The 26,606-nt window shown below is 38.3% G+C and overlaps 2 protein-coding genes across 4 annotated transcripts; both read left to right on the top strand.

Moving 5' to 3' along the window:
- The first annotated feature begins 407 nt into the window (after window positions 1-407).
- On the top strand, window positions 408-16,817 carry NMU (neuromedin U). 2 transcript variants are annotated; one of them, XM_084518210.1, is made up of 10 exons: window positions 408-583; window positions 3,222-3,280; window positions 7,000-7,047; window positions 7,143-7,202; window positions 7,957-7,986; window positions 8,093-8,143; window positions 10,183-10,257; window positions 15,197-15,250; window positions 15,889-15,928; window positions 16,480-16,817. In XM_084518210.1, the coding sequence occupies exons 1-9, from the start codon at window positions 448-450 to the stop codon at window positions 15,922-15,924; spliced, it is 549 nt and encodes a 182-aa protein (XP_084374336.1). In that variant the 5' UTR covers window positions 408-447; the 3' UTR covers window positions 15,925-15,928; window positions 16,480-16,817. The 2 variants fall into 2 exon arrangements, with proteins under 2 accessions (XP_084374336.1, XP_084374337.1); XM_084518211.1 differs by lacking the exon at window positions 8,093-8,143.
- Window positions 16,818-18,114: 1,297 nt separating this feature from the next.
- On the top strand, window positions 18,115-25,156 carry PDCL2 (phosducin like 2). 2 transcript variants are annotated; one of them, XM_084517722.1, is made up of 6 exons: window positions 18,115-18,289; window positions 18,981-19,101; window positions 20,027-20,117; window positions 22,592-22,735; window positions 24,333-24,541; window positions 24,887-25,156. In XM_084517722.1, exons 1-6 carry the CDS (start codon window positions 18,284-18,286, stop codon window positions 25,048-25,050), a joined length of 735 nt encoding a protein of 244 aa, XP_084373848.1. In that variant the 5' UTR covers window positions 18,115-18,283; the 3' UTR covers window positions 25,051-25,156. The 2 variants fall into 2 exon arrangements, with proteins under 2 accessions (XP_084373848.1, XP_084373847.1); XM_084517721.1 differs by lacking the exon at window positions 18,115-18,289 and adding an exon at window positions 18,713-18,895.
- The last annotated feature ends 1,450 nt before the right edge of the window (window positions 25,157-26,606 follow it).

The raw sequence follows: 26,606 nt of genomic DNA, 5'->3' as shown, positions 1-26,606 counted from the left end.
TTCACCACCCCAAGCCATCATCTTCAACTTCCAAGCGTGGTGAGGGGGCAGCGGCCATTTTGTGCTCCATCACGAGGCTGCCAACACAGCTGGGGGGCTTTTTTAAGGCATAGATGTTTCTCTAAGAGGGAGGTCATGAAGAGAGGCCCTAGAGGCTGCCCAGCCCCGTGTCTGGAAGCCAAACAGGGCCATGCCCCCTTTGCAGCAGGTTTGGGAACAGATCTGCCCCCGAGGTGGGAGCGGGGCTGAGTCACCGGCGGAGATGAGGAGGGTCTGGGCCTGGGTGGGTGGGTGGCGGGGAGATGGGCAGGGGTGGGCAGGGCGGGTGACGTGTCCTCCGTGAGTCAAGCTGATGCTGGTCCACGTGTCAGGGAGACTTAAAAAGTTTGGGAAGGGAGCGAGGGCATGGCCAGCCGGCGGGGAGGCAGAGCAGGGGGCACCACGGTCATGGGACAGCTCTGCCACCAGCAGCCTCCCACGGCCACCCCGCCACGCAGCCTGGGGAGCAGCGGGGGGCTGCCAGGGTCCCCGCTGCTCCTGCTCCTCCTCCTCCTCCTCGCCTCCTCCATGTGTGCTTGCAAAGGTGAGGAGCATCCCCCTGCAGCCCCTTCCTGCACGGCCACTACTGTAAATTGGGGGGCTGGAAGGGTGACCCCATCATTGCAAGGGGGCTGAGAAATCCCAGCCCAACAAAATCCCTGCGGTGCTCTGCTTGGCTGCGGAGCCGGGGTGGGATCGGATGCTGCCGTGAGAGATGCGGAGATGCTCGGGAGACAGCAGGCTGGGAGGGTAAGGGGGTTAGGGCTGGGAAGGGGGGGCTCATCTCAGCACATTTTGGGGTGGGGAGGTGGGGTGCACCTTCCCCTACCCCAGCAGGATTGCCCCGTCCTGCCCAAACCATGCTCCGGCAGCTGGGGGAAGTGGCTTTTGTTCCAAGCGGAGTCACTAAAGGGTTAAGCGGGGAAGGACAGAGTTGGCAGGCTGCTTTAGACACAGAGCCTGATTACCTTTGATTTAATTGGGAATGCTGAGTTACACCTGAAAGTTGCTATTTTTGTAGGAGGGAGTGCTTTGTGAAGACAGCCAAAGGCACCGTATTTCCAATTGTATTTTCCCACTCCAGCTGCATTAAATCCTTGCACCCTGCGAAGCAGCACAGCACAGCAAGCTGCTGTGCAATGAGCAGTTCTGCTTTGCGTGTATTATGAGTGAGTGAGTTACTTTCATCGGGAGCTTTTGTTCTAATTTTTTTATATTTTCCTTAATATCAAGAAGCAAAGAAATCTAAGTAGAGCATACTGCATGCTGTGTTCAAAATATATTCTGGAGATGTGGAAGAGGGGAGGGAGGGAAAATGAAAGCAAAGAATGGCAGTGGCACACGGTATTTTAGCATCACTTGTATAGAAATGATAAGAATGAGCTTGGGTATGGAGAGCAGTGGTGGGGAGAGATGATTTAAGAGGTGGATCCCAGGTTGAAAAGTGACTGAAATTGCGCACCCGGCACTCTGCTGCCTTGCAAGAAGTTTGGTTTTTTGAAGCTGGCAATATTGAAGTGAACAGATATGTCAAGTGTTAATTTTGCAGAAGGGCTTCCTCCTCTATGTTCCTTTTGAATAGGACTGCTTTCCTGGAGAGCACTCTTCCCCTCCATCATGGATATTTTGTGTGTCTTACTAGATAATATTGTATTTCCTTGTGTGTGCCATTGTGTGTGTGTGTAAATCAATGAATTCCCTCCAGGCTGAAGCAATATTCTGCATGGGGCGATGTGGGGATGATGCTTGGCACTGGAGGGGACATGGAGCTTGCTGTGAGCATGAAACACAGGGGATAGCACACAAAATAAGACTTTTGTGAATAAGTGCAGAAGGGCTCAAGAAACTTAAGAGCTGGTGAAATAATTGCATCTCCTCTGTTCAAAAGTTTATGCTCTGGGCAAAAAAAAGCTCCACAAGTGTCATATTTAGGCTTCCTCACCTGCTGCTCCAGGCCTTACAGGCTGCTGGGTTTCTTCTGCTCCCCCTGGAAAGCCTTGGGAGCTAGGCAGGAGCTGTGAGGGGCAGGCAAAGATTTAACAGTGTGGTGACTCGAAGGGTTGCCCTGTTCCACTCCTGGCAATCCAGACACCAGCTCCAGGGAATACTCCACCATGATCATACTAACTTAGGAATAGAAAACAAAACAAAATTTTTCAAAAAAGGGAGTTGTAGCACCTTTATTTATTTATTTTTTTTTTTGAGTTTTTCCTTGAACTAAAACAAACATCAAAAAAGCATTTTTTTTTTTTTCACTGGACAGCAGTTTTCTTTTCATGTAAATCTTTCAGAGATTTCAAAAATATCCCACTCCTCCACAGGATGAAATCAAGACACCCTCTATAATTCTTTCTCTGAGGAGAACAAGCATCCATAATAATTAACCATCTTAAGTCTGTGCCAGTACCAAAATGTGGTTTTGGAATTTACCCTTTTATGCCTGGAAGTTACTCCTGTTGTTATTTGTGGTACTTCTAAAACAAGTGGGCATGATGAGCTTTCACATCCTGCTCACCTGGCCATTCTAGCTATGTCTAGCTTCAGCATTTTTGTGTTTAATTTGGTGCAATTCTTTGGAAAAAAAATACTACTAATAAAAAGCAATCACAGTTAATAATAGACTGCCTGGGAGGTTATAAAAACTGTTCACCTGAGGTGTGGTAGAACAGTGTATAGAGCTGTCAGGCACGGATCCTGGGCAGTAGCTTTAGGAGAAACTGGATGGCTGCTTGGGGTTTCCTTTCCAGCACCAGCCCCCCTCCTGGGTGAGATGGAGACTCTGGTAACACAATATAATTAGGATTATGCCGCCAGATAAAATTACAGTAAAATAATAACTAGATAAATAATAACTTCCCGCACTGGCACTGCAGGTGAGCTGAGCCCTCAGGACACTCGAGGCTGTAGATGCCACAATGTGTTTTCCTAGCATTCAACAGCAGCCAGACAAATTTTTTTCCTGCTGCTAAACACTGAGAACAAACTAATGCCAGCCTGACTCGTGATGAAAACTGAGTGGCTTTCACACTGCTTATTGCTCAGAGACATGAGTGTCCGTATTTTGGCTTTGCAGGTTCTGGGGACCCTGTTACCCTCAGAGTTTTTATTTACAGCACTGACATGGGATACTTACAAGATGAGCCCTACTGTACAGTATTGCTAAGCAGTGTTTGTGCTTCCAGGTGCACCGATGCCATCCCAAGCACTTGATGCAGATCAGGATTTGCAGCTGTGGAAGGAGGTGAGCATCATGGGCAAGCTGGTTCAGCCATGCCTGGGAAAAACCCTTGGCTGTGGGGTGAAAGCTGGGAATGTCTGTGGCAATTTATTGCTACTAGAGCAGGGATACAAGATTAAAAAAAAAAAACTGTTCTGGTCCTTGCTATGGTCACACCTCACTCTCCACTGTTTCTTTAGCATGGAGTTCAGGTCCTTCTTCTTCCAGTCTTACTTCTCCTGTATAGACCTTGTCCCTGGAAGCAATACTGTGTCTTGCCTGGTATCTTTATAGTCTGTGCGTGACAGGCAGTAGTTGTTTCAACTCATCCAATCCACCTCTTGCTTCTTCTGTCTGCAAGCAGTGCTGGGACAATGCATTTAATCACATCCTAGCATGTTAATTTACTAGATGGAGGATAATATCCTGTTGCAGTTTGCCCCTTCAACATTTTATACCAATTACAACTCTAACTTCCATTCCCATCTTTGAACTTTGCATTTTTTTTAGCATTTTTTGCATTCTTGGATGTTACTTGTGTGTCAACATGGGCTTTTTTGTGCCCTTTTGGAACAGACAGGACAGCAGGGCATAACACAGAGAGGGTTCAGCCTGCGAGCTGCATGCCCTGGCATTGCTGTAATCTTCAAGCGTGCTGCTGACATTAATTTTGTACCTTCTGATAACATTAGAAAGCAAGTGACTCACCATGGGTGCAGATATACGGAGTAAATTTCTTCAAATTGAGGCCATTACAGAACACACTGCCTTTTTGTCAGCTCATTTTGGAAGTATTGACTCAAACACTGACTTCTTCCTAGACTGGCACTTGAACAAGCCCTGGTGGTACTTTTGTCCTGGGATAAAGTGATCTCTTGGGAAGCAAGATCCTAATAGCTAGAAGGACTTTATGAGAATGAGTTGTTTAAATTCCAGATTAAATATATACTTTTTTATATATTTCTACATTTATTGCTAGGATTTGCTATTTATGATATCGGATTAACCCCTATGCTTACTGGAGGCAAAGGCAAGGTTCCTATTGATTTCAGTGAACAAAGAAGTATACATGAAATACTAAATTCTGTGCAAAATTATGTAACACAAACAGTATAAAACTCAATTCTATAACAGGAATAATACAGGACTGGAGAGGATCTAAGAACTAAAAAAAAGAGAATTTGATGTGTAGGTATATACCTGAAATCAGCCCGGCTACAAAACCATAATGGAGTTTCTTAGAGTGTTCTTCCCTGCTTGTTACTTTATTAGCTGATCACTCAGGAGAAGCACTGCCTCAAAATTAAACAAGTATTTTCCAGGAATGGTTCTGAGTTTAGAAATATAGGACCTTTCTAACATCCTTTCATTTCTTTATGTTATTTAACCAACCCCAAATAACTGGCAGGCTCCCACCCTCAGGCCACACTTCTGAGGAAGGAGAGAAAATTACTGAAAAGAAGCATCAAGGACCATAGGAATTATTAAATTAAAAAAAAAAAAAAAGATAAAACACTTTTTTTTTTTTTTTAATTCTTTCTTTCAATTTTGAAAAGGAGGAATCAACAGAAACTGTGGGTTTTCTCTGGTCCTTGCTTTTTCCATGCAGATTTTAGCTGAGAGATGCATTGCTTTGGACTGTGTTGAACACAAAGTAGTCTTTGGTTTGTCCTGCCGTCGAAATACAGTAGATCTCTACTTGACACCTCAAACCAAAAACCAAGCAGATAAGCCAACAAATAAACAACCACAAGAAACAGGACATTTTTAAAATAGGTTTCCAAAATGACTTAAGCTTGGTTTAGGTCATTCACTGCTAATTTCTATCTCTACATTTTCTTACCCTGAAAGTGGTGAAGCTGAACAAATATACGCGGAGACAATCATCTGCAAGATGAAGGGAAAAGAGAGCAGGGAGGTTGTGTTACCAACAAAAACTATTTGAGGGGGGATCTTGTGAGCTATTAGCTTTCCCACTATCTCTGCTAATGCTTTCTCATAGGTTGTCTCTAGAGAAATGAATCATCCCTTGTCTTGGAGTACTCAGATATGCATTATTTGTTTATTGCTTTTTTCAGTTAATGTTTTCTTCACTAAAGACTGCTGTTTAGGGCTTTGTACCTATAATAAAATCATAAGACCCGTTGCATTGCCCACTCTTTATTTTAAAACCAAGAATTTTGATGCAGTCTGTGAACATAATAATGATTGGCAAAGCTTTTTGGCACCTAGAATAACAGCATCAAGTATTCAGTGGAAAAAAACCTGGCGCATATCAGTGCAGCTTGCAGTTGATACAATTTAAAAGTTAAGCCTCTTTTTTTCATTATTATTAAACTGTGCAACTTCTGTTGGAGCACTGGAGATTTTTCCTTTTCCTTACAGAATACTTTGACCTCTCAGCACTTGTAAAATTACTTCCATGAATTCAGATGTCCTTTATCCACTTCTCCCTACCTGATCAATACTTCCATCAAAAATGGTTCAGTACTGTAAGACTCTTTCATCTTGGAAGAGAGACAATAGAAATAAGGTATGACTGTCCATACAATGTCATGAACAGTAAGGAGAGGATGGCTAAGAATCACTTATTTGTTACTTCTTCCAAGACAAGATCATGATAGCACTGAATGAAGATAGCTTTGGAAGGACTGATCGAGACAAACAAAAATGTTATTTCTTGTGGTGTTCAGGAAACCCTTACCACAGGTTGTTGTGGGTGCTAAAAGCTTACAGCGTGTCACACAGAGACTATTCAAAGTCACTGAACAGAAATCCTTTGAGCTTCAGGAGAAACGGTCTACTTCCAACTCAAAGTATTTGCACTACAGTTTTGCTGGTGGTTGGAGAGCACGGGCCTTATTAAACCGTGGTTTTCTTAGATTCTCTCCCAGGTGCTGACTGGCTTTTTTTAAGAGATAAGCCACACAGCTAAACAGACAGGGGCTTCTTGGTTTGGTCTGTGGATTTTTTTATTATTATTATTTGTGTCTACTTGTGTGTCTACACACCTCATGTTCCTCTCTTTGATGATGGGTCTAAACTTAATGACAACAGCTTCTTCAACAGCACACTTTGAGTTTAGATCCCTTGAACTATATCAAATGTGTTTCTTACTAGCATTGTAATTTGGGAACCATCTCCTCTAAACAAAATATTGTAAGGCCCCTCATGTGCCAAAGAAATCAGTGCAAACCTCAGATATTGTCTGCTGGGTGACTCACACAAATTGAGTAGCATGCATAAGATGTGCTGGCACATATCATAATCACTCAAGAGATGCGTGGGTCAAACACCTGCAGGGATGCTCGAATACAACTTGCAGAGTAGTGTTTGAGGACGGTGTATTGGATCACTTGCTTTAGTTTTATCATTTTCTTTGCAGTTTTGTGTAATCCAAAGATTGTATAGAAGGTATCTATGTTCATAGCCCATGCCCCAGATGCTTACAATCATCATTTAAAATATGACTTACTTAGAGACAATTTCAATTAGCAGGGGTATGAATGGTATAAGAGAATAAAGGACACATATATGTGGTTGTTGAGATCAAGCATATATAAATTTGCTTTCTTTTTTCCCCCTTGCATTCAAAATATTTCATGAATGCTCCTATACTCATTCCTTCTAGTGGAAAAGCTTGACATGTCCCTGGCTGCACCAAACTAGTTTTGAGAATATAGATATTTAACTTGTTTATATTAATCTGCAGTTTTAAAAAAGGATTGTGTCAACTTTTACAGATAGACGATGCATGTTCTACCTACCTGTCCACAGATTCTCAGCCTCAGGTGAGTCAGACAGAGGTTTCTTCACTGTTTATGATGTTTATCATATGCAGTAGGATTGGTAGTTTGATACTGAGTTCCTATTTTCTTTGCATTAGGTGTCCAGTGCACTGGAAGAACTTTGTTTTTTGGTCATGGGATTTCTCCAGAAACCGCAGGTAACACACATGAAAGGCTCCTTAGCATTTCTGAAGCCTGATGTCTCCATGTGCCAGTGCCTACAGTGAATTCTGAGGACCCAGTACCTGAAGTGCCCAGCAGTGCTGGAAGTAGTATGGCAGTTCTTACTCTGAAAAAAGGAGCATCCACTAACCCCTTCAATTCTTCTAGTAGAAATAACCAATGCTCTCTGCCAGGTTTCAAAAGAGTAGTTATGTTGATAAGCAAAGACCTAGTATATATGTGTCAAGGAAGAACAATATTTCAATCCAGTATTGAAGTTTAAAATGTAATTTCAGCCCAGAGCAGAGGAACCCAAGGGGAGGCTTCATGGCGGCCTGCAGCTCCCTCACGAGGGGAACGGAGGGGCAGGCGCTGAGCTCTGCTCTCTGGGGACAGCAACAGGACCCGAGGGGGTGGCATGGAACTGGGACAGGGGAGGGTCAGGCTGGGGGTTAGGGAAAGGTTCTGCACCCAGAGGGTGGTCGGGCACTGGGACAGGCTCCCCAGGGCAACAGTCACAGCACCAAGCCTGATGGAGTTCAAGAAGCATTTGGACAACACACTCAGACACAGGGTCTGAACTTTGGGTGGTCCTGTGTGGAGCCAGGAATTGGACTTGGTCTTTCCAATGTGATCTCTTACAGCTCAGGTTCTGCTATGATTCTATGAATTAAAACTGTCCAATATATATATATGTACATACATATATTTAATAAATAAAAGCCTCTCTACTGATTATTATTCCCACAGGGTTTAGATGAAAAAGACAACACCAAAAGGGTAAGATTTCTAAGTCTGTTTTATGATCACTTTAAAATTGTCAAGAAAATCCTAACTCCCTTGCCTTGTTTTGTAGTAAAACCCCACTTTTAATTTTTTTGAACAGTTCTTATTTCATTATTCTAAGACTCATGACTCAGGCAACTCAGACATCATGGTAAGTGGCATAGCACCTCCTTGTGAATACATGTGTGCCTGTCCATAGAAACAAGATGTTCCTTTCTGCAGTAATCTCTCCATCTGTGAAGCTTGGCACTTGGTGTTTCATGTTTAAAATACAGAATGTGTTTTAATAACATGGAGAGGATCATCAATGATGTAAAAGTGTGGAAATGGAAAACAACATTTAGGGAATCCCAACTGCATCTTAGTCTCGTAGTTTCAACATTAAAGAATAAGATCAAATTCTTGCTTCTAGAACATTACATATGCAGTGAAACAATGCTGATTTACAGAAGTTGAGAACATGACCCTAAATATTTAAAGCTCTTAGTGCATCTTTATTAATTCTTAATTAAATGGTATGTTTCTATTTGTGCATGTCACAAATATCAGGCAAAAGAGATCATTCAGACTTTGGAGTATATTATAAATGAGAAATATCATTTTAAAAAGAGACTAGTATTATTGTTATAAAAATATTCTAATAGCCAACAAATAAACTATGTGTGATCCACCCTTGCTTTTAAAGTGAAGACATAATCTGCTATGTCTGTGCATCTATTTTTTTTTTCTGTGTACCACAGAACTTGAGAAAGTTAAACATGTTCATGTCTTCTCATTTCTTAACAGTCATTTTTATATGTTTATGTCCATTACTGCCTTGTTGCTTAAATTTCTTCAGAAATAAGCTCTATATTCCTTAGAAAGTGATACTGTTTTCTAGGCCTCCTGAGAATACTGCTGATGTTGCAGTCAATATTTTCACAATAGAGTTGCTCTGGAGATTTTCATGACAATCAGGGCACAGGGAAATTAGCTATTTCTGCTGCTGCTTCTGCTTAAGAGGTTACTGCAGTGCCTTCTTCCCCATCCTGAAGACCTTTGCCTCTGCCTGCCCACAGAGATTACTGCTTTCTCACTTCTGGTTTAGATATTCATTTGGTTGTCTTCTAGCCCATTTCTCAGAGACAGTAAATTATATGAGCTAAATATTTTTTTGGCTTCATTAATCTCTCTCCACTAACTGCAAGACAGAGCCCAGGTGTCCAGGTGGGATGCTCTTTAACTCCTCCACTCATGTCAGACATTTACTTTAGATATTATGGTTCTTCATTGAATACCTTAGGCAGACAGTGCAAAATTGACTCCAAGTAGGCAAGAAATTTTACCTATTAAAAATGTTATCACTTCAGTAATTCTACTTATTCCGTAAATTACATTTCTCTTTGCTGCATTACTTTTCTAAGAAGTATTGTATCAAAAATACATCATCTTTTAATTATGTTTGTAAGTAATTCACATGAGTTGAAGGTTTGACTTAGTTTATGGCATATAGGTTTTTCTACTTTCTCTCTCACTGTGGGCCTCTCTCTACAGGCCCACAAGGTTCTGTTTTGCTAGTCACTGCCTGGGGCAATACACACAATGCTGATGCACTTATCCAGGCTGTGTGTGAGCATACAAAGTCTTGTCAAGCATAAGGAATTTCAGGATTAGAGTTTGTTAGGGAGAGTGACTGGTGCCATGGTTACAAAATTTACTTCAGATTGGATCCCTCCTTTGAACTGTTTTCCAGTTAAAAAAAAAAAATAAAATCTTCTTTAAGTGTAAAGTAAAATGAACTTTTCAGTACAATGAAGATTAAAGATGTTACCTTCCATAGCAGATGATCACAGTCAGTAAGTGTAGCGTATGGGAATGTTCTCTGTGCCACATGCAGAGGCTGATCAAGGTCTGAACAATTGCAGTTACCTGGGTAGGAGGACTGTAAAAAGTTCTTTCAGTGAGTAAAAGTGAGGATGCGTATCTTGTTCCTCCATCACTGTGCGAGCCACATTTGTATTGTAAATATAAATGTTGGTACCAGTTTATTGTCAATTCAGAATGTTCAGAAACAAGTTTCTCAATTAACATCTTTAGTCCTTTCTTGGTACATGATTGGTCTATCAGCCAATACTGCAGGAATAAACATTTTTTGCATCATGAGGTCAGAATTTCATTGTTGCTCATGTGTCTGTGTTCGTGTCCTCTCAGTCCTCTGTCCTGCATCCTTTGCTGCAACTCGTTCCCCAGCTTAATGAGAGAAGACTGAAGAGACACAAAGTGGACGTATGTAATATTAAACTCTGCATGCTTGCATTCTCATGTTTGATGACTCATTAGCACATCTAAAATGTCCGTGTAGACATTTCTGCTCATGGCACTTTTATTTTCAAGGTTTAATGTCACACTGATGTGTTTTCATTGGAAATGTGCATTGTTTTTTCTATTCCTTAATGAATGAAAAATAATCCTGCTGATCTTTACCATTTGCAACTCTAAAGTAATACATGCTTAACATAGAACACTGGTAGAGCCTAGATATCAAAATGGACCTGGTACTTTCTTCAAAAAAAGAAAAATACTTTCAAATTGATCACTATCATTATATTGCAGTTGAATTATATTTTCGAGGGGTGGGTTCTTTTTTTCTCCCCAGATGGAATTCAAACCATATTTACTCCTTAAGCATGTTATTTATGACTTATAGCATGAAGACTTTCCAAGCAATTTATAGGCAATGTTACTATTCAATTTAAGGTGCAGATAAGAAAGTTCTTTCTTTGTTACAGTTTTTGCCCAGAGTGTTTTAGCTTTCTGAAGCAAAAGCTATAGAAATGAGCCCTTTGAGAATATAATGACATCTCTTTCTATGGAGATTTTATTTCTATTTGTTCTTATCAACCTTTAAGGGATGTTAAATTACTATTTAATTATCTTATTACCTGATTTAGTATCTGCAGAAACAAAACGTAAGAAAAGAAATATATCTTCTCACTTTGAGTATCATAGATGGAGATAAACATTTGAAAACTTTTTTGTTTGTTTGTTTTGTTTTTTAAATAATAAAATAGGCATTAATCAGAGGGGCACAAAACTTGGAACATCTTTTATTTTGGAGTTTTCAGTTTGGGAATAAAGAATGAGCACTCGCCAGCTGTTTAGCAGATGTAAGAGCTTTGAATTTAAGGTATTCTTCTAAAACCATTAGGGTACACAATTTGAACCCTATTTTAAAAGGTGCAGAATAACTTTATACTGTCATGAAGACAGCTAAGTCACTCAGTGCTTTGTAAAGTCTGACCCTTTCATACGTATATATTATTGAGCCCTGGAGGCATTGTAAAACTTATTTTCCATAGAAAAGTACTGTGTTTGGGAGCAAAATTTTCCAATACACTGAAATAGTTTTTTTTTTTGAAACCCATTGTTTCCAAAATATTATAAAATTTGGGTGTTTTTGCAGCAAATACACTTTCCAATTTCAAAAATCAAAAAGCAGAGGTATATTAATGCCCTTTGCATGGATGCAGCACCACATCATAGCATATGTGACAGCATTACTGTCATTATGTAAGAGTGGTAAAAGATATGTATGCATACAGAGCCATCTTTTACAGAAAATAGCTAACTTTTCTTCTTGTAAGTATGATTTCAGTTACTTAACACTCTCCCTGATTCCATCCTTTTCAGACTGAAAACAAAACAAACCAAACAACAACCAAAAAAATGCATCCTTCTCAGGTTTCTTTAACCCATGAAGTTCAACTAAGGCAGAATGGATTTTTGAAAAAAGAAAATCAACAGCAACAACAGCAAAACACCTTCATTATTTTAAAGGTTATATGGAGGAAAACTGTCACGGAAAAGAAAAAGACAATACTAGAATTCATGCAGAGACTTATGCTTTCAGTATTGACACAGCAGCACAGAATGAAACCTCAGGAAAAGCCTTGACGGTGAAAAAGTGAAACTGTGAGCTGAGCTTTGAAGGGCCAAGGTTACTGGAAATAGAAGCTGGAAGGAAGGAAGGGAAATGTAGTCACGATTGGGATGGGCACAGACGCTTTAGGTCTCTTTGATGAGGAACCGGTAAGAAGAAGAATGGTTCTGGCTAGCAAGGACAGTGAAAACTAGTGGGCAGGGCAATAAAGAGGCACGCACAGTTGACCTTAAATCTGGCATTTCACAACTCCTGAGTGGTTGATTTAGGGTTTAAAGGGTATTAAAGGTTAAAAAGGTTTAAAGAGATAAAGAGCAGTTCCTGGTTTAAGGACAGTGAGTTATTTCAGAAATTCTTTATTCCACCTATTAAATGTTTCTGGTCTAGTCTGACCTCTGAAAGGAGAAATAGTCTTGTTTGATATTGCTCCGATTTTCTGGGTCCATCAAAGTTTTCCAGTCTTTGACTTGGGTCTCTGTTGATCTTATGTCTTAAGACATAAAAAAATTAATGAAATAAAAGCATTTCTTTAACACTCTAGAATATAACATGGAAAAAAAAAAAAAGGTGTGGAAGTAATAAAAGTAGTAAATGAAATTCAAAGCTTAAACTAACTTTTATTTGATTGTAAATATAAGCCACTGTGGCGACAAGTAGATGTTTGATTTTTTTCAACAAGGTTAAATGCTTCTGCAATTTCTTTTCAACAAGATTAGGTGAATCATTGATTAAAAAATAGAAAGCCAAGAAACGGTGATACATGGCATGATAAAATTCCTTGATATTTTAAGTGTTTGATGCCAGAGTTTCAAGTGAAATAAAAATCTCTGTAATTGCTGCTCTTAGTCAGACTTTTCCCATTATCACATTGAGTGTTTTTTTTTTCTTTTTTTTTTTCTTTTTTTTCTTTCATTATCTTCCTATGTGCAAGAACAGGACATAGCCCTCCTCAGTGGATGGCTGCATGCTCCGTAGTTGAATGTAGTTCTAGTTTTCCTCATGTGAGAAGGAACAGGGTAAATATTGAGCCAGAGGTCCTCATGAGCAATTACAGACAAGCTATAAAATAAAATAATAATTATAAAAGATCAAACATTAAATTTATATACTCAAATTTGTCTAGAAAAATAGCATAAGATGGATGTCCTTAACAGTGCAGTGCCCACACATATATCTAACTCACCAAACAGTAAAGGACAAAATCTTTGCAGTAAAAGGCAGGTAAAAATATGATCCAATTTATGAAGCAGCCCCTACTACTTTAATATGTGTAATATTCTTCCTGACTTCTAAATTTTAAATGGAGAGGAACTGTGTAAAAACTAGACTCATTTTTCTTATAATTTATGTCAGTCCAGTGACATAACCTGGCCACATATAAGAACTTTAAGAGTTGGCACATCTACTCATGAACCACTCTGCAAGGCTAAAATTGTTATGAAAAAATTAACCCATTACTCATCTAATTGGAAAATACAGGTTGAAATTTACCTTCTGTGACAGCATTGACTTGAACTGCTGTTAGACCTTCATATTGGCAGAGAATATTCTTCTGTTTTTGTTTTCAAAATAACCATATATGCTAAATAAGACAAATAGTAAGGACAGCATAAATGAAAGAACACAGAATTACTATAGGTGAAAACAACCTGATGTTTAAATCCAATAAGGTCCTTTTGCTAGAATACTTTAATATCCTGAATTTGCTTCCATTGAGGATGGTGGCACAATTCATGGAAACAGAATGAATTCACTAATTAAAAGACAGCAACCTAAAAGTCATAGCATATTTGGCATACTCCAACATAGTTCAGCTTCTTCTGGGCAATTTCATTTTTAGTGGAGCGTTTCTCACCTGGGCTCAAATAAGAAACTATAAGGGTATTTTTTCAAATAATAAGAACACAAGTAGAAAAATAATGAAATATAAACACTGTAAGACACTCCAAGTATCTGAAAAGACAGAATATAGCAATGTAGAAAGCTCCATTAACAGACAGTAAAATAAAATTTAAAACCCTGTAATATGTAATGGATTGTAGATCTGAGATGGGCATTTCAAACTCAGGTAACTCCAGAATGTGGTGGACAATATAAAAATCACACAGATGTTTTACACACAGCAAAGAAACTGTGTATAATGGCATACGTGATGAACGGAAGTCAAAATTAAAAGCAAGACTCAAAAATTACTTATAGTTTAAGCCCTGTTTCCTTTGAAAGTTTTCTTGGATTGAAGATATTGCTGTGTTTGGAAATGATGGGCGCCATCCTGTTTTACACAATTCTTACAGCATTAGAATAGAGCATGAAGTGAATTCTCCCTGTGACAACTCTGGTTATTATTATTACCACAGAGATTTCACATTTTTAAATTGAGAAACACTATTGTTGCTAAGAGAGCATACAGTAGATATATTCCATCTAAATTCTATGTTCTGCTAAGCACAAGATTTGAAGTATTTAATTTCTGAATTGGCCTATGTCTCCCTCTACAGGACAGACATAGAGGATGAAAATTTTTAACATAGAGGATGAAAATTTTGTGATTAAGTTTATATCTTGTCTAATCATGAAGGTCTCATTAAAACAGATGGATACTTCATTCCCTTTACTTGCTACATTTAAACAGAATTTCTGTTTTCTTCACTGATCTTTTTTTGCTCCTTTTTGTGTAGATCAGCAGACAGTTTTTTCTCAGTATGTGCAACATGAGTACAATAGAATAGCATAAGCACTGGTCTTTTATTTTAAAATAAATATTTCTCAGAGTCATTCTGAGAAGGGTGATCTGGATATATCTCTGGGATCAGTCTGTGATCTCATTCCTTGTCTGGAACCCATATATTTACAATTTTTTAAGCTTTACATTGTTGTTGTGCTGTGAGGTGCAAAGACCAACTCTATATGGAGACTCCATCACTACGGAGAACGGTTGTATTTGAGTGATGAAACCTGGAAAGTCAAAGACTGCTCATCATTACTAGTAGAATTCTAAAGCAATCTGAACTGATGCAAAACCTTAGGTGGATTTTGGCCCTCATTCATGTGTTTTATTCAGTTCCTACATGAAGATATGATCTTCCTTGTTACCCGGAGAAACATATATACCATATGGCTTAAGGGGGCAAGACTATATAGTAGTACCGAAGAGGTTGCTTACGTACTTATGATAAGCATGGGGTCATTCACAAGACTAGATATGATTTAGAATACTCTCTCTCTCTCTCTCTCTCTCTCTATATATATATATATATATTTTTTTTTTTTTTTTTTTTTTTTCAGGAGGACCTTCAAGGAGCTGGAGGAATTCAAAGTAGAGGCTACTTTTTCTTCAGGGTATGGTTTATTCTGCTTTTTTTTTTTTTTTTTTTTTTTTTTTTTTCCCCAGGCTGACTGTTACCCCCAAAAAAGTAGAGAAAACAGTAAAGTAGAGTAAGAATTGTTCTTACATTTTTTTGTAAGAGCTTCTCTCTGTAAGCAATTCCACTAGAATTGTTTGTTTTCTTTGTAAATGATGAGAAATACTCAACCAATGACTTCAGGTACATTTTGTATAGCACAGAATCTGTCGTTGCAAAGTAATCAGAATAGCTGAGCTAGTTTGGGACTTCTTGGTGAAACTGAAGTATCAAAAATATATTAAAAATCAAAAGAGATTAACTACTGATACTTTTTTTGCTGTGGTAAATATTAACTGTCTTGGAAAACAAGTATTGCCTCTAATAGATCCATAGGAGGATCTTAACGTATTGAACTAATATTCTAAAATATATCAAAATAACAATTTCTAAAGTATTTAGAAATTGATTTTTTAGAAGTAAGAGTGCATAACTACTGTACAAAACTGATGAAGATTTACAGTCTTCCCTGATAATGTAGGGCTTGAAATAAGGTTAGACATACCAAGTTCTATGGGGCTTTGCTACTGAAACCACTCAGCTTTATGCAGTGCTTATTGGATATTTGTCTTTCAGCCACGCAACGGAAAGAGATCAGTGGATTTTCGCTAAGGAGGTATTTATTTAATGCTTTTAATCATGACCTATACTGAAATTACATTATTCTTATACAAATATTCCATGGTACTTATGTTTAGAAATAGATTTCTGGAGACAAACTTCTAACAGATGTGCTAAATTCACTTGTCTTTGTCTAAAGTTAGTAGAAGCTATAGCTACTCAGTTCCTAGAACAGAGAACACAGAGGGGTTTTGGGCAGCAAGAAAGGGAAAAGATCCCAGATTTGTAGACAGTTTGGAAAGTTACCAATGATGATAGGTGTACATCAGGAAAAACTGATTCAACCTCCTGCCAAATACATACTGAGAAGTAAGCTGATGACCTGGTGATAAACCTACTGTTCTTACACAGAAGAACTGCCCTCACATTGAAATTAGCGAACTTCAGGACTTAATTTCAAATCATGCAACTCTTTGGACAGAAAAAATAATAAATCTGTGCCAATATTATGATATTCTGTTTTGTAACATAGCTTACACCTCTGTCGTATTTTAAGTATTTTGTGCAATACCATACCAACAGCTAAAACTTTTTCTTATTTTGCAGGATTTTAGACTCCTGACCTAGAACTTATGCTGCAGGAATGCCTGGGCATGGTGTTTTCCTTACAAAAATAGTTCCTTACTAATGTACAATTAAAAATCACTACAATGTAAATGTTCTTACATTAGATTCAGTAAAAAATTAAAATGTTTCTTTACTTCCTTGATTACATTAAAAGCATATCAAAATTATTTGTTTCTTAGTGTTATGTTTATAACTGTGTGTAATGAAACTGTAAAATATCTCAATGTATGCATGCAACTGACATTGCCTCTAACAACATTGCTTTGTATGTTTATTTGCCTTTATAAATAAAGGCTCTGAAAGAATTGTTTTAATGAGAATGTTTTCATTGTAGACTATTGCTTTTTTTCAGAATATTTTGCAAGTGGCTTGTGTAGTCTTTAGAATTACAGATTAATTTATTCTCTTGTGTTGTATTTGAGAGGTCCTTTTTTTATAATTATGCACACTTATGTAGCCAAAGTGTTACGTTTGCATATAATTGTTCTCACATTTATTGGAAACACATTCTTTCATTATCTTAATATGAGTAAGCTTGGTCATACAAAAAAAGACACACACTGAAGCCAAGCTTTCATTCACCTACTTGATAAAATACTACAGTAAGTGTAGTTCATGTGTTATACTTTTCTCTGCTGTAACAGCAAATAATACCACATCACAACAAAATTGAGGGAGCAGAGAATGAAAATCTAGGAGAAAATGCTACACTTCAAAAACAAACAAACAAACAAAAAAATTCAGCAAAAAAAATCTAAGCAGATAGAAACTTTTCATAAGTGGTTTCTATAAAAGCCAAACAAAAAGTGTGGTTTGCTTTTCTAGATGATGTCCTCTGCCCCTGCACTTCCTTCATAATTGCCAGTGGACTTCTGGTAGCCTGTAGAGCCAAGATAAGTTGTCTACAGGTGGTCTACTGAATAACACTGATGATAAAAGTGTCTGGCAGATCAGAGCATGTCTTAAAGGTAATAGTGCTGAAGTTAGCTGAAAAAAAATGAGAATCTCTATTCTCTTAACTAAAGGTAGCTGAATAAATGGTATGGTTTGAAGAAATATCTCAACTTTAACTCAACTAAAATAAACGTTTTTTCCTTTTTTTTCTTTTTTTTTTTTTTTTTTGACCTATTAAAAACACTGATACACTATGCCTCTGATTCAGAAGACTTAATTGCATTACTTGCATTCTTCCAGATTTAAGATCTGTCTGAAAACTCAGCTGGCTCTGATGTAGTCTTAAAGAAGTTCTAGTCAGAAGAGTAAGTTAGCCTCACAGTCTTTCCAGCTTCTTGTTCTGAGTTTGCTTTCACACCAGAGTTGTGATGGAATATTTGAGGATACAATTATATTGACCGTAACTAATAATCCAGTGTAGAAATGGATTGTTGTTTTTAATACAGTACCAGCTGGCCACAGTTTGAAGTGACCTCAGCCCTTGAGCTTGCAAGTATGGGTGCACAGTTGGGATAGCTTTTGTGAACTGAGGATCCAGCTTTGTACCAGCTGCCTGCTGTGAAGATGTATTGAAGCTGGGACATCTTTAAACCGCGCTTCAACATCTCTTCTACAAGGACGAGGGGTAGCTGGGGTGGGAAGGCTGCCTCATGGGTTGTAGGTCCTGCCTGTCATGGTGGGCAGCACCGAGCCAGCAGTAGGCACCATGTAGGCCCAAGTGGCCCAGTGTGGCTGTTAGAACCAGTGGTGGTTCTAACCTGGCCCCAAGAGCCGCCGATGGGTCAAGCTAGTGGCCTCCAGGAGGAGAGGCAGGGCAGCAGGGGGAGCCATGCAGGTGGGCACGGTGACCGAGAGCAATGAGAGGGTTGGGGCTGGGGACTGCAGGGGAAATGGGGAGGCTGAGGGGTGGTGAGTGGTTGGGCTGGGAGAAGTCCCGGGTGAGCAGTTCCTTTGTGCAGATGCACCTCTGAGTTTCCAGTGGTTAGGAATTAACCCTCGAAAATGCCCTTTAAGAATAATAAAAGACTGCGCTTTGTTGAAGTTATCCAGCCAATGCATTCCCAAACTTGCTACATGTACCATTCCTGTCAAAGCTAGTGGTAACAACATCATCATTGGCAACTGTGAGACTTTATTTTATTTTCTTGGGATTGTGGCCTGCTAGTTGAGTAATACTGCTTCACACTGAGACCAATTAACCCTGGATCATTTTTGCCATTGCGTGGCTCCTTTGCATTTTCACCTTTATATCCTGGGAAGTTTTTGACACATTTTCATTATTTAATCTGTGCCTATTACAGCAAACTTGAATGAGTAGCTTAACGCCAAGTTTTGGAATGTTGGCTTAACTCATTTTGTTAAGAATTGTTGAAGGTTTGCTAGTTTCTGGTCTGATCTTGCTTGAGACTGGAGCTGAGGTGTTATGAGACACCTATTTTTGGTATGTTTACCATGACCGAGGATTCCTGATCCAATTGATCCAGATTGATTTGTCAATTTAGTTTTGTTCCATAATATCAAAACAGGATCCAAATGAAGATACTGAATGGAATGAGATATTGAGAAAATTTGGAATTCTTCCCCCAAAAGAAAAACCGAAAGATGAAATTGAAGAAATGGTTTTACGTTTGCAGAAGGAAGCAGAAGGCAAGTAAAATAAAAAAAATATATGCCATTAGTACAACAAGATGATAGCATTGCAAACTGCTGCATATGGCACCATTTTAATTACTGTTAGAATCACAGTATGGTTTGGGTTGGAAGGGACCTTAAAGCCCATCCCGTTCCAATCCCCCACCATGTGCAGGGACACCTCCCAACAGACCAGGTTGCCCCAAACCCCATCCATCCTGGCCTTGAACACCTCCAGGGATAGGGCATCCACAGCTCTGGGCAACCTGTGCCAGGGCCTCACCACCCTCTGGGTGAAGAATTTCCTCCTAACCTCTCATCTGTATCACCACTCTTTTAGTTTAAAACCATTTACCCTTGTCTTGTCACTGCAGACCCTGGTAAAAAGTCTTTCCCCACCTTTATTATAATCCCCTTTTACATGCTGAAGGGCTTCCATAAGGTCTCCTTGGAGCCTTTTCATCTTTAGGCTGAACAAACCCAACTATCTCAGCCTTCCTTCATAAGAGTTGTTCCAAACCTAACAGGTCCTTGGTTTTGCTAACAACTCTGGGTTTTTAAGACTTAGTTTTAACTCAAGTTTCCTAGATCTTTGATCATTCTTTTGCTGTTATCCAGACTCTTATAGATTACTTTGGGCTAACTGGTATAGCTAACAAGCGTAGGATGGAATTTGAACCCAGTGCAGGTGTAGTTAGATCCATGGAAACAGTAATGGCAAGTAACTAAGCAAGCAAGTATCTAAGTAACCAAGTATGGTGAAATGAATTCATTTTTTAATTCTCTCTCTTACCAGTTACCCAAAGTTGACTGGTTTCTGAAATCAGTATGTATTTTCCTTGCATTAGTTCCATGTCTGTGTAATAATTTTCATACATTTAAAACATGTGCAGGCACTCCAGAGAACAAGAGGTGACTAATTTTGTTTGCTTGTTTCTAGTGAAACCATATGAAAGAATGAATCTTAAAGAATTAAAGGAAGCTGAAGATGACTTTGATGAGGCTGATAGAAAGGCTGTTGAAATGTACAGGTATAGTAAGCTATTCCTGGCCAAATTAACAGTGGTGTCACTATTGCACATTCTGAAACATAAACTCAGAATCTTTCGAATAGTAACATCTGCTGACACAACTTCTGCCTTTTACCTACTGCTCTTCTGCTGATAGCACCGATGGTACTGTCCTACATCTTCCCAATAGCCAGTGACAAAGAGAGGCAGTTCATACCATAGTTTGCTTTGAGGTTTTGTTAGAATCAAATTATTCCCCTTTTAAAATATTAAATTTAGTCTCAAAGCTGCATACTTAAAGGAAAACAGAAGGGGCCACAGTGGAAGCCACTGTTACACATTCTCAGTTCAGCTGTACCATGCTGCCATATGCAGAGAAGTGTTGTATATTTGAATTGTTGTGTAGTCAACAATTTACACACGTCTGTTTGGTTAAACTGTGATCCTCACCCTACCACTCTGAAGATATGGGAGTTAGAGCAGTGCTGATAAATATTCGGAGAAAGGAGAAGTTCTATAGCCCATTTTTCCTCTTTTTCTGTGTAACATCTTCTGTATAATATTTTCAGTGGATTTCTGTCCTGGTTTCAGTTAGAACAGAATTAATTTTCTTCCTAGTAGCTGGTGGAATGCGGTGTTTTGGCTTAGGATGAGAAGAGTGCTGATAACACCCCGATGTTTTAATTGTTGCAGAGCAGTGCTTATACCAAGCCAAGGACATCTCAGCCTTTTGCTCTGTCCTGCCAACAGGCAGGCTGGGGGTGCAGTAAGAGCTGGGAGGGGACAGACCCAGGACAGGTGACCCAAACTAGCCAAAGGGGTATTCCATACCATCTGACGTCATGCTAAACAATATATAGGGGTGGTTAGCCGGGGGGAGGGGGCCGGACTGCTCAGGGTTAGGCTGCACATTGGTCAGCGGGTGGTGAGCAATTGCATTGTGCATCACTTGTTTGTACATATTTTTATTACTTTCCTATTATCACCATTGTATTATTATTATTATTATTGTTATTATTATTTTTGTTATTATTATTTTCCTGTCTTATTAAACTGTCTTTATCTCAACTCACGGGCTTCACTTTCCATTTCTCTCCCCCGTCCCAGAGAGGGATGGGGGAGGATGAGCGAACGGCTGCATGGTGTTTAGCTGCCGGCCGGGTTAAACCATGACAATTTCAAACTGGGAGGAAAATGGAGAGTTGGTCATGGGTATCCTTTACATATTATATTACAGAAGAACATTAAGGGCAAAACAAAGTCCTGACATACATGGTTCCAACATACACGGCCCCATCTTTGTGAAAGATTCTGAGTTTTTGCAGATGAAGTGCATGCTACCTATAAAAGGACTTTTACTTCAGGACGGCATGCCATTAAAGAAGAAAACTGCATTTCAGTGCTGTACTCAAACTGCTCAGTATTTATAATTCAAAATTAACTAATTAATCTGAGTATTATGAGTGAAACACTTCTCTGCCTTCTGGATAACACTCATTTCTGATATAGCATGCTTTCTAGACATATTGAAATAAAATTGCAGTATGAAGTTTATTAGAAATTAGAGCTTCATTGTATATGCTGTAATGCTGATAGCTGATAAACTTTGTGTTTAAAATAAAAGATGTTTAAAGTCAGCTGTGAGCCCCTTATACATAGCTATTGTGTTTTGACTCGTACGGAAGATTAATTTTAATGGCCTCTCTATTTTTTACTACATGAAAATATTCTTTTGAAGTTTGTATAGAAGAGAAGGCTCAAGGGAGAGCTCATCAATGTATATAAATACCTGAAGTGAAGATATAAACAATGCGGAGTCAAGCTGTTTTTGGTGGTGACTAGTGCCAGGGCAAGAGGCAGCAGGCACAAACTGAAACACAGAGGGTTCCCTCAAAACACCAGGAAAAACTTACTCACTGCAAAGGTGTCTGGGCACTAGTACGGGTTGCCCAGAGATGTTGTAGAGTCTCATTTCTTGGAGACCTTCAAAAGCCACCTGGACAGCCTGCTTCTATGTTGCAATTATTTTTGAGATGAAGACTGCCATCTACTGGTTTTACATTCCAAATTTCATGAATGATTTTAATATTAAATTGTATAACATTAGCACATTAAATACTGGTAGTTCTTCCTCAAACTACTAATGCTCAGAATTATAAAAATGATTTGTACCTTGTAAAATTTTCTTGTTGTCTCTTAAATGATCAAGACACTTGTGTAGTTTGATCAAGACACTTGTGTTTTTACTTAAGTTTCCCAAATCTGATACTGATACATAAACATAAAACTAAGAAGATGTATTTTAATGTTTTCTTACTGAGTAGAGATTAGTATAGCAGCCTTTCTAACTCTGAAATGATACTAGAAGACCTTGAGCTAGAGTAAATCTCAAAGCATATTTTTTTTTAGAATTGAGAGAAATGCAGAAGTTATTATGAAAAGATGCATTTTAAATGTTCCAAACGTGCTTATTTTTATTATTGTTTTTTAATTAGGCAGCAGCGCTTGCAAGAATGGAAATGTCTTCAGAGGAGGCAAAAGTATGGGGAGCTAAGAGAAATTAGTGGACAACAATATGTAAAGGAAGTTACAAATGCTCCTGAGGATGTTTGGGTCATAATTCATCTTTATCGGACAAGGTAATTACTTTCTAGTATAAGGTATTAAGTACTTCAAAACAGAGAATTCAGCTGGTAATTAAAAAGCAATACCAAGAAAAATGAAATATGATAGACTATTGAAACAGCAATTGTTTGGAGGCAGTGGAATCATAGAGCACAGGACCTTCTTGATTTGTTAATTCACTTTAATTAGTTTGCCTTTGATCTTTTATATTAAAGATTTATTTTGCTGTGTATGCTTCTGTGCTGTGTGCTCATGTACTGAATCTCACTGAGATTTCTGAATTTCACTGAGAAACTGTTGTTGACTGTCTAGGTGAACACAAGTGCCTTTGAAGACTCATTGCTCAACAGGAGTCCTTTAACAGATTTTTTTTTCTCCTTTAACAAGTAAAAAGCCCAGCAGGGAAAGTCTCAACTCTGAAAATCAAGGGCTGCCAAGGGAGTTTGTTAGCTTATTGGTTCACCTATATTGGTTCTCTAATGGTAGTGGGAGTTGTGGCAGAATCCAACAGAAATGTCACACTGCCATGATTAGCCCACATATGTTAGCAACACTTAAAAGCACTCAGAATTAATATGGAATGTTTCATGCTGTTCAAATTCAGACTTTCTTTTCCATCTTTTTAAGCATGTAAGGAGGAAGTTTATTTGATTCTTTTCAATTGCCGGGAATCAAGCATTTTTTTCCAGGAGGAAGGAGTAGGTCAATCAAATGAAATTGTTGAAATCACAGTAATTTAACTTTATGGACTTGAAAGAAAATAGCAAGTTTTCTTCCTCTTCATTGTTTTTGTTTACTGGAGAATCAATTCTGTACTTGATCAATATGTAGATACGAGTCTGTAAGAAACCTCATAATTCCTTAGGAATGAATACGAGATCTCTGAAGTCTCTTATGGCGAGCGAGGAAACAAATCCTGTTCCCGAACTGTAACCTCACCTGTTTTTGGCCACCAGAGGGTGCTGGTGGAACTCTCTGACAGTTTAGAGGTTAAATCCTCTTGAACTTCAGTCTCAACAAAAATCTGAACGTCGCAAAGGTTAACGGACAAGAGGGGAACAAACCACGAATTTTGTTGTTTTTACAGAGGCTTATATGGTGATTGCACTGCGAATACTAGCTACGAATGTAACGAACAGGCCTATGGTGGTAATACGACTATACAAAAATTTCCCTGACACTATTTAGATTTACTAAAAGAATGAAGAGGTAATTCAGTATTAAAATCAACACCTATTCAAATAAATTCAAGTGAAATGAGATCTAAAGTCTCTTTTAAACTCTACAATAAATGGACAAAATGAGTTTTAAAATCTTAGATAACAGAATTGAGGTACAATGCTTGCTTGAGTCATCTGGTCGCTTTAATGACATGCTTCATAAACTGTGCCTATTATATTCATTGACAGTTTTTATTTGGACAGTTCTTTAAATCAAATGATCTTAGAAGAAGCTACATAAAATCTGTGGTGCAAAACTCATTACAAATTAAAATAGAAACAGAATAAATGGAGAGGTACATTTATTCTTCAAAGGCTCTATTTTAAATAACATTAGTTCTACAAGTCATGTACACTAGAAGTATGATCATACTCTCTTCTCCTTTCCTAGCATCCCAATGTGTTTACTAGTTAATGAACATCTCAGCCAGCTAGCCAGAAAGTTTCCAGAAGCCAAGTTTGTCAAAGCCATTGTGAACAGCTGCATTGAGGACTACCATGACACATGTTTACCCACACTACTCGTATATAAATCAGGTGAAATAAAAGGCAGATTCATAGGAGTAGCTGCATGTGGGGGGATATATCTTAAAGTGGAAGGTAAGATAAATGCTTTTGAATAATTCACTTTATAGAAAAGTTTATGCTGTTTGTAATCATAAGATCTAAAAACCGCTGCTTAAAGATAAGAGAGTTTTAAATAATTTTGTAGAAAAAAAGACACAAAAATCAAAGATTGACTTGTGTTATGCTACAGTGATAAGAATATACAGTAAGCAAAGATATTTTGCAGTTTCAGTTTAGATGTTTTACTGGGATAAAGCAGGGTTGTCCAAGGCTCTGTTTTTCTTGTTGAGATGGATCTTCATATTTAATAAAAATTCTGTTTTTCTTAACCGAGAATTTATAGCAATTATCAGCATAAATTGTCATTTGTTATTACAGAACTTGAATGGAAACTAGCAGAGGTTGGAGCAATTGAAACTGACTTAGAAGAAAACCCCAAAAAGGAAACTATAAATATGATGACATTACCAAAGCAAAATACTTCTGCTCATGAAAACACCAATACAAAAAGCAGCGATGTGCTGAAACCACATATTACCTGAGGAGAAATCTTTAATGTGGATAATCTGTTCCAACTTAAACTAGCTCAAATACATCTTTTAAATTCCTCTAGTAAACCTGAAACAATAAAAGAGAGCGTTTCTTCCACTTGTGTATATTTGTGATCTTTAGAAAAAAAACTAATGTAGTAAACATAAGCCCTACTTATCCTCTGGAAACACAGAAATGGCTCATCTTGACAAGAGAACCTGGATTCTTCTTTTTATACAACCTGCTTAAATGGAAAAGGAAGGGGAGGTATTAGCTGGGGAGCTGTGATCCATACTTTCTTTCTTATTTTATCCAGCAAGTTTCACACCTGTAATTCTCAGTGAAATGAGCGTAGCGGGACTCTGCTCTAAGAAATTTTTCAGTTCCTGCCATTGGAAAGCTGACCTGAAAAGAATGTGTACAGTGATATGAAAACAGGATTTAGCCCTGAATCTATTGATTAATACTTTTGCTTGTTCAACATGTATACATGCATTTTCTCCAGTGTCAAGGATAATCTCCCCACTCGTTTCTAATGCTGGTGGCTGGATCAGTTGTTCCTTCCCAACAAAAATAAGTACATCCCTAGCGAAACAGTTTAGAGTCCATGTGTATATAAGCCCAACAAAACTACACAAGTGAATGAAGAGATCACACTCCTGATTCAGCATTTTTATTCATTATGAGTAGTGAATCAAATTGCGTAGTATTTATGTTATTTTTCCAGTGACTTGACTAAAAAAAAAATTAATATGTAAAAAAGTTTTAAAGTGCTGATGAAGATTATACACACTTGACATGGTTTACTGCATCAGGATGCAGAAACAAAACAGAAATGGTTCACTTAACACTTGGCACTTAGATATCTAAGGAAAACAAGAAAATGAACATTAGCTTGTTTATTTATTTTTTAACCATGAGTATAAAATAGATATGTACTGACAGACAGCTATACTAGAAGCTTTTATTTTGTGGATTCAAAGAGAACTGGTGGATGTACTTCAGAGTTAATAGCTCATCTGCCACTTAAAATTAGAAGGCTAACTAGTATGAGTTTTAAATGTAAATAGGTCAGCAGTGACTTGGGATATGACTTCCCCATTGCTTCAGGTGAATACCAGTGTTTCTGTGAAAGGGGCACTACCACCCACTTGCTCTTTGCAGCAAACCTCCTTCCTGCCATTGCAGCTGCAGTGAGTTACAGGAGCACAAGCCCAATACTCACTGCTTATAGTTTGGCAATGTCTGAACATTACGTTGCCCCCCAAGGAACCATTGGAGGGAACTCACGTTGACAGTAAGATTCAAGAACACAGGATTACTACAAGGAAATAATTTCACCAAACTACTATTCCATTTCTAAGCTTTCTGTCCTGTTCTTTCAGAAGTCCTTAAAGTACTTTAAAAAGAGAAGATGCATTAAAAAACATTGCCTCAGTTAGGCTATAACCTTGGCACAAACACAAGTGTATGTGAACTGCCCAGGTGTGTTGCCTGCTTTGATCTTGAAAGATCCCAAAAGGTAAGGGATTTGCAAGCTTCCAAGAGCAATTTGGTACTGCGGCAC

This window comes from Aythya ferina (genome assembly GCF_964211825.1).
Source record: "Aythya ferina genome assembly, chromosome: 4".
Classification (NCBI taxonomy): Eukaryota; Metazoa; Chordata; class Aves; order Anseriformes; family Anatidae; genus Aythya; species Aythya ferina.
This window is presented reverse-complemented; position numbering and strand designations above follow the sequence as displayed.

What these genes read in the sequence shown, in the direction of transcription:
- NMU (XM_084518210.1), top strand. Translation starts at nt 448, where the DNA reads ATGGGACAGCTCTGCCACCAGCAGCCTCCCACGGCCACCCCGCCACGC. An exon ending in CCACAGATTCTCAGCCTCAG is followed by an intron (nt 7,048 to 7,142) that starts GTGAGTCAGACA and finishes TCTTTGCATTAG; the next exon opens with GTGTCCAGTGCACTGGAAGA. An exon ending in GATTTCTCCAGAAACCGCAG is followed by an intron (nt 7,203 to 7,956) that starts GTAACACACATG and finishes TTATTCCCACAG; the next exon opens with GGTTTAGATGAAAAAGACAA.
- PDCL2 (XM_084517721.1), top strand. An exon ending in TTTGCAGAAGGAAGCAGAAG is followed by an intron (nt 19,102 to 20,026) that starts GCAAGTAAAATA and finishes GCTTGTTTCTAG; the next exon opens with TGAAACCATATGAAAGAATG. An exon ending in ATTCATCTTTATCGGACAAG is followed by an intron (nt 22,736 to 24,332) that starts GTAATTACTTTC and finishes CTCCTTTCCTAG; the next exon opens with CATCCCAATGTGTTTACTAG.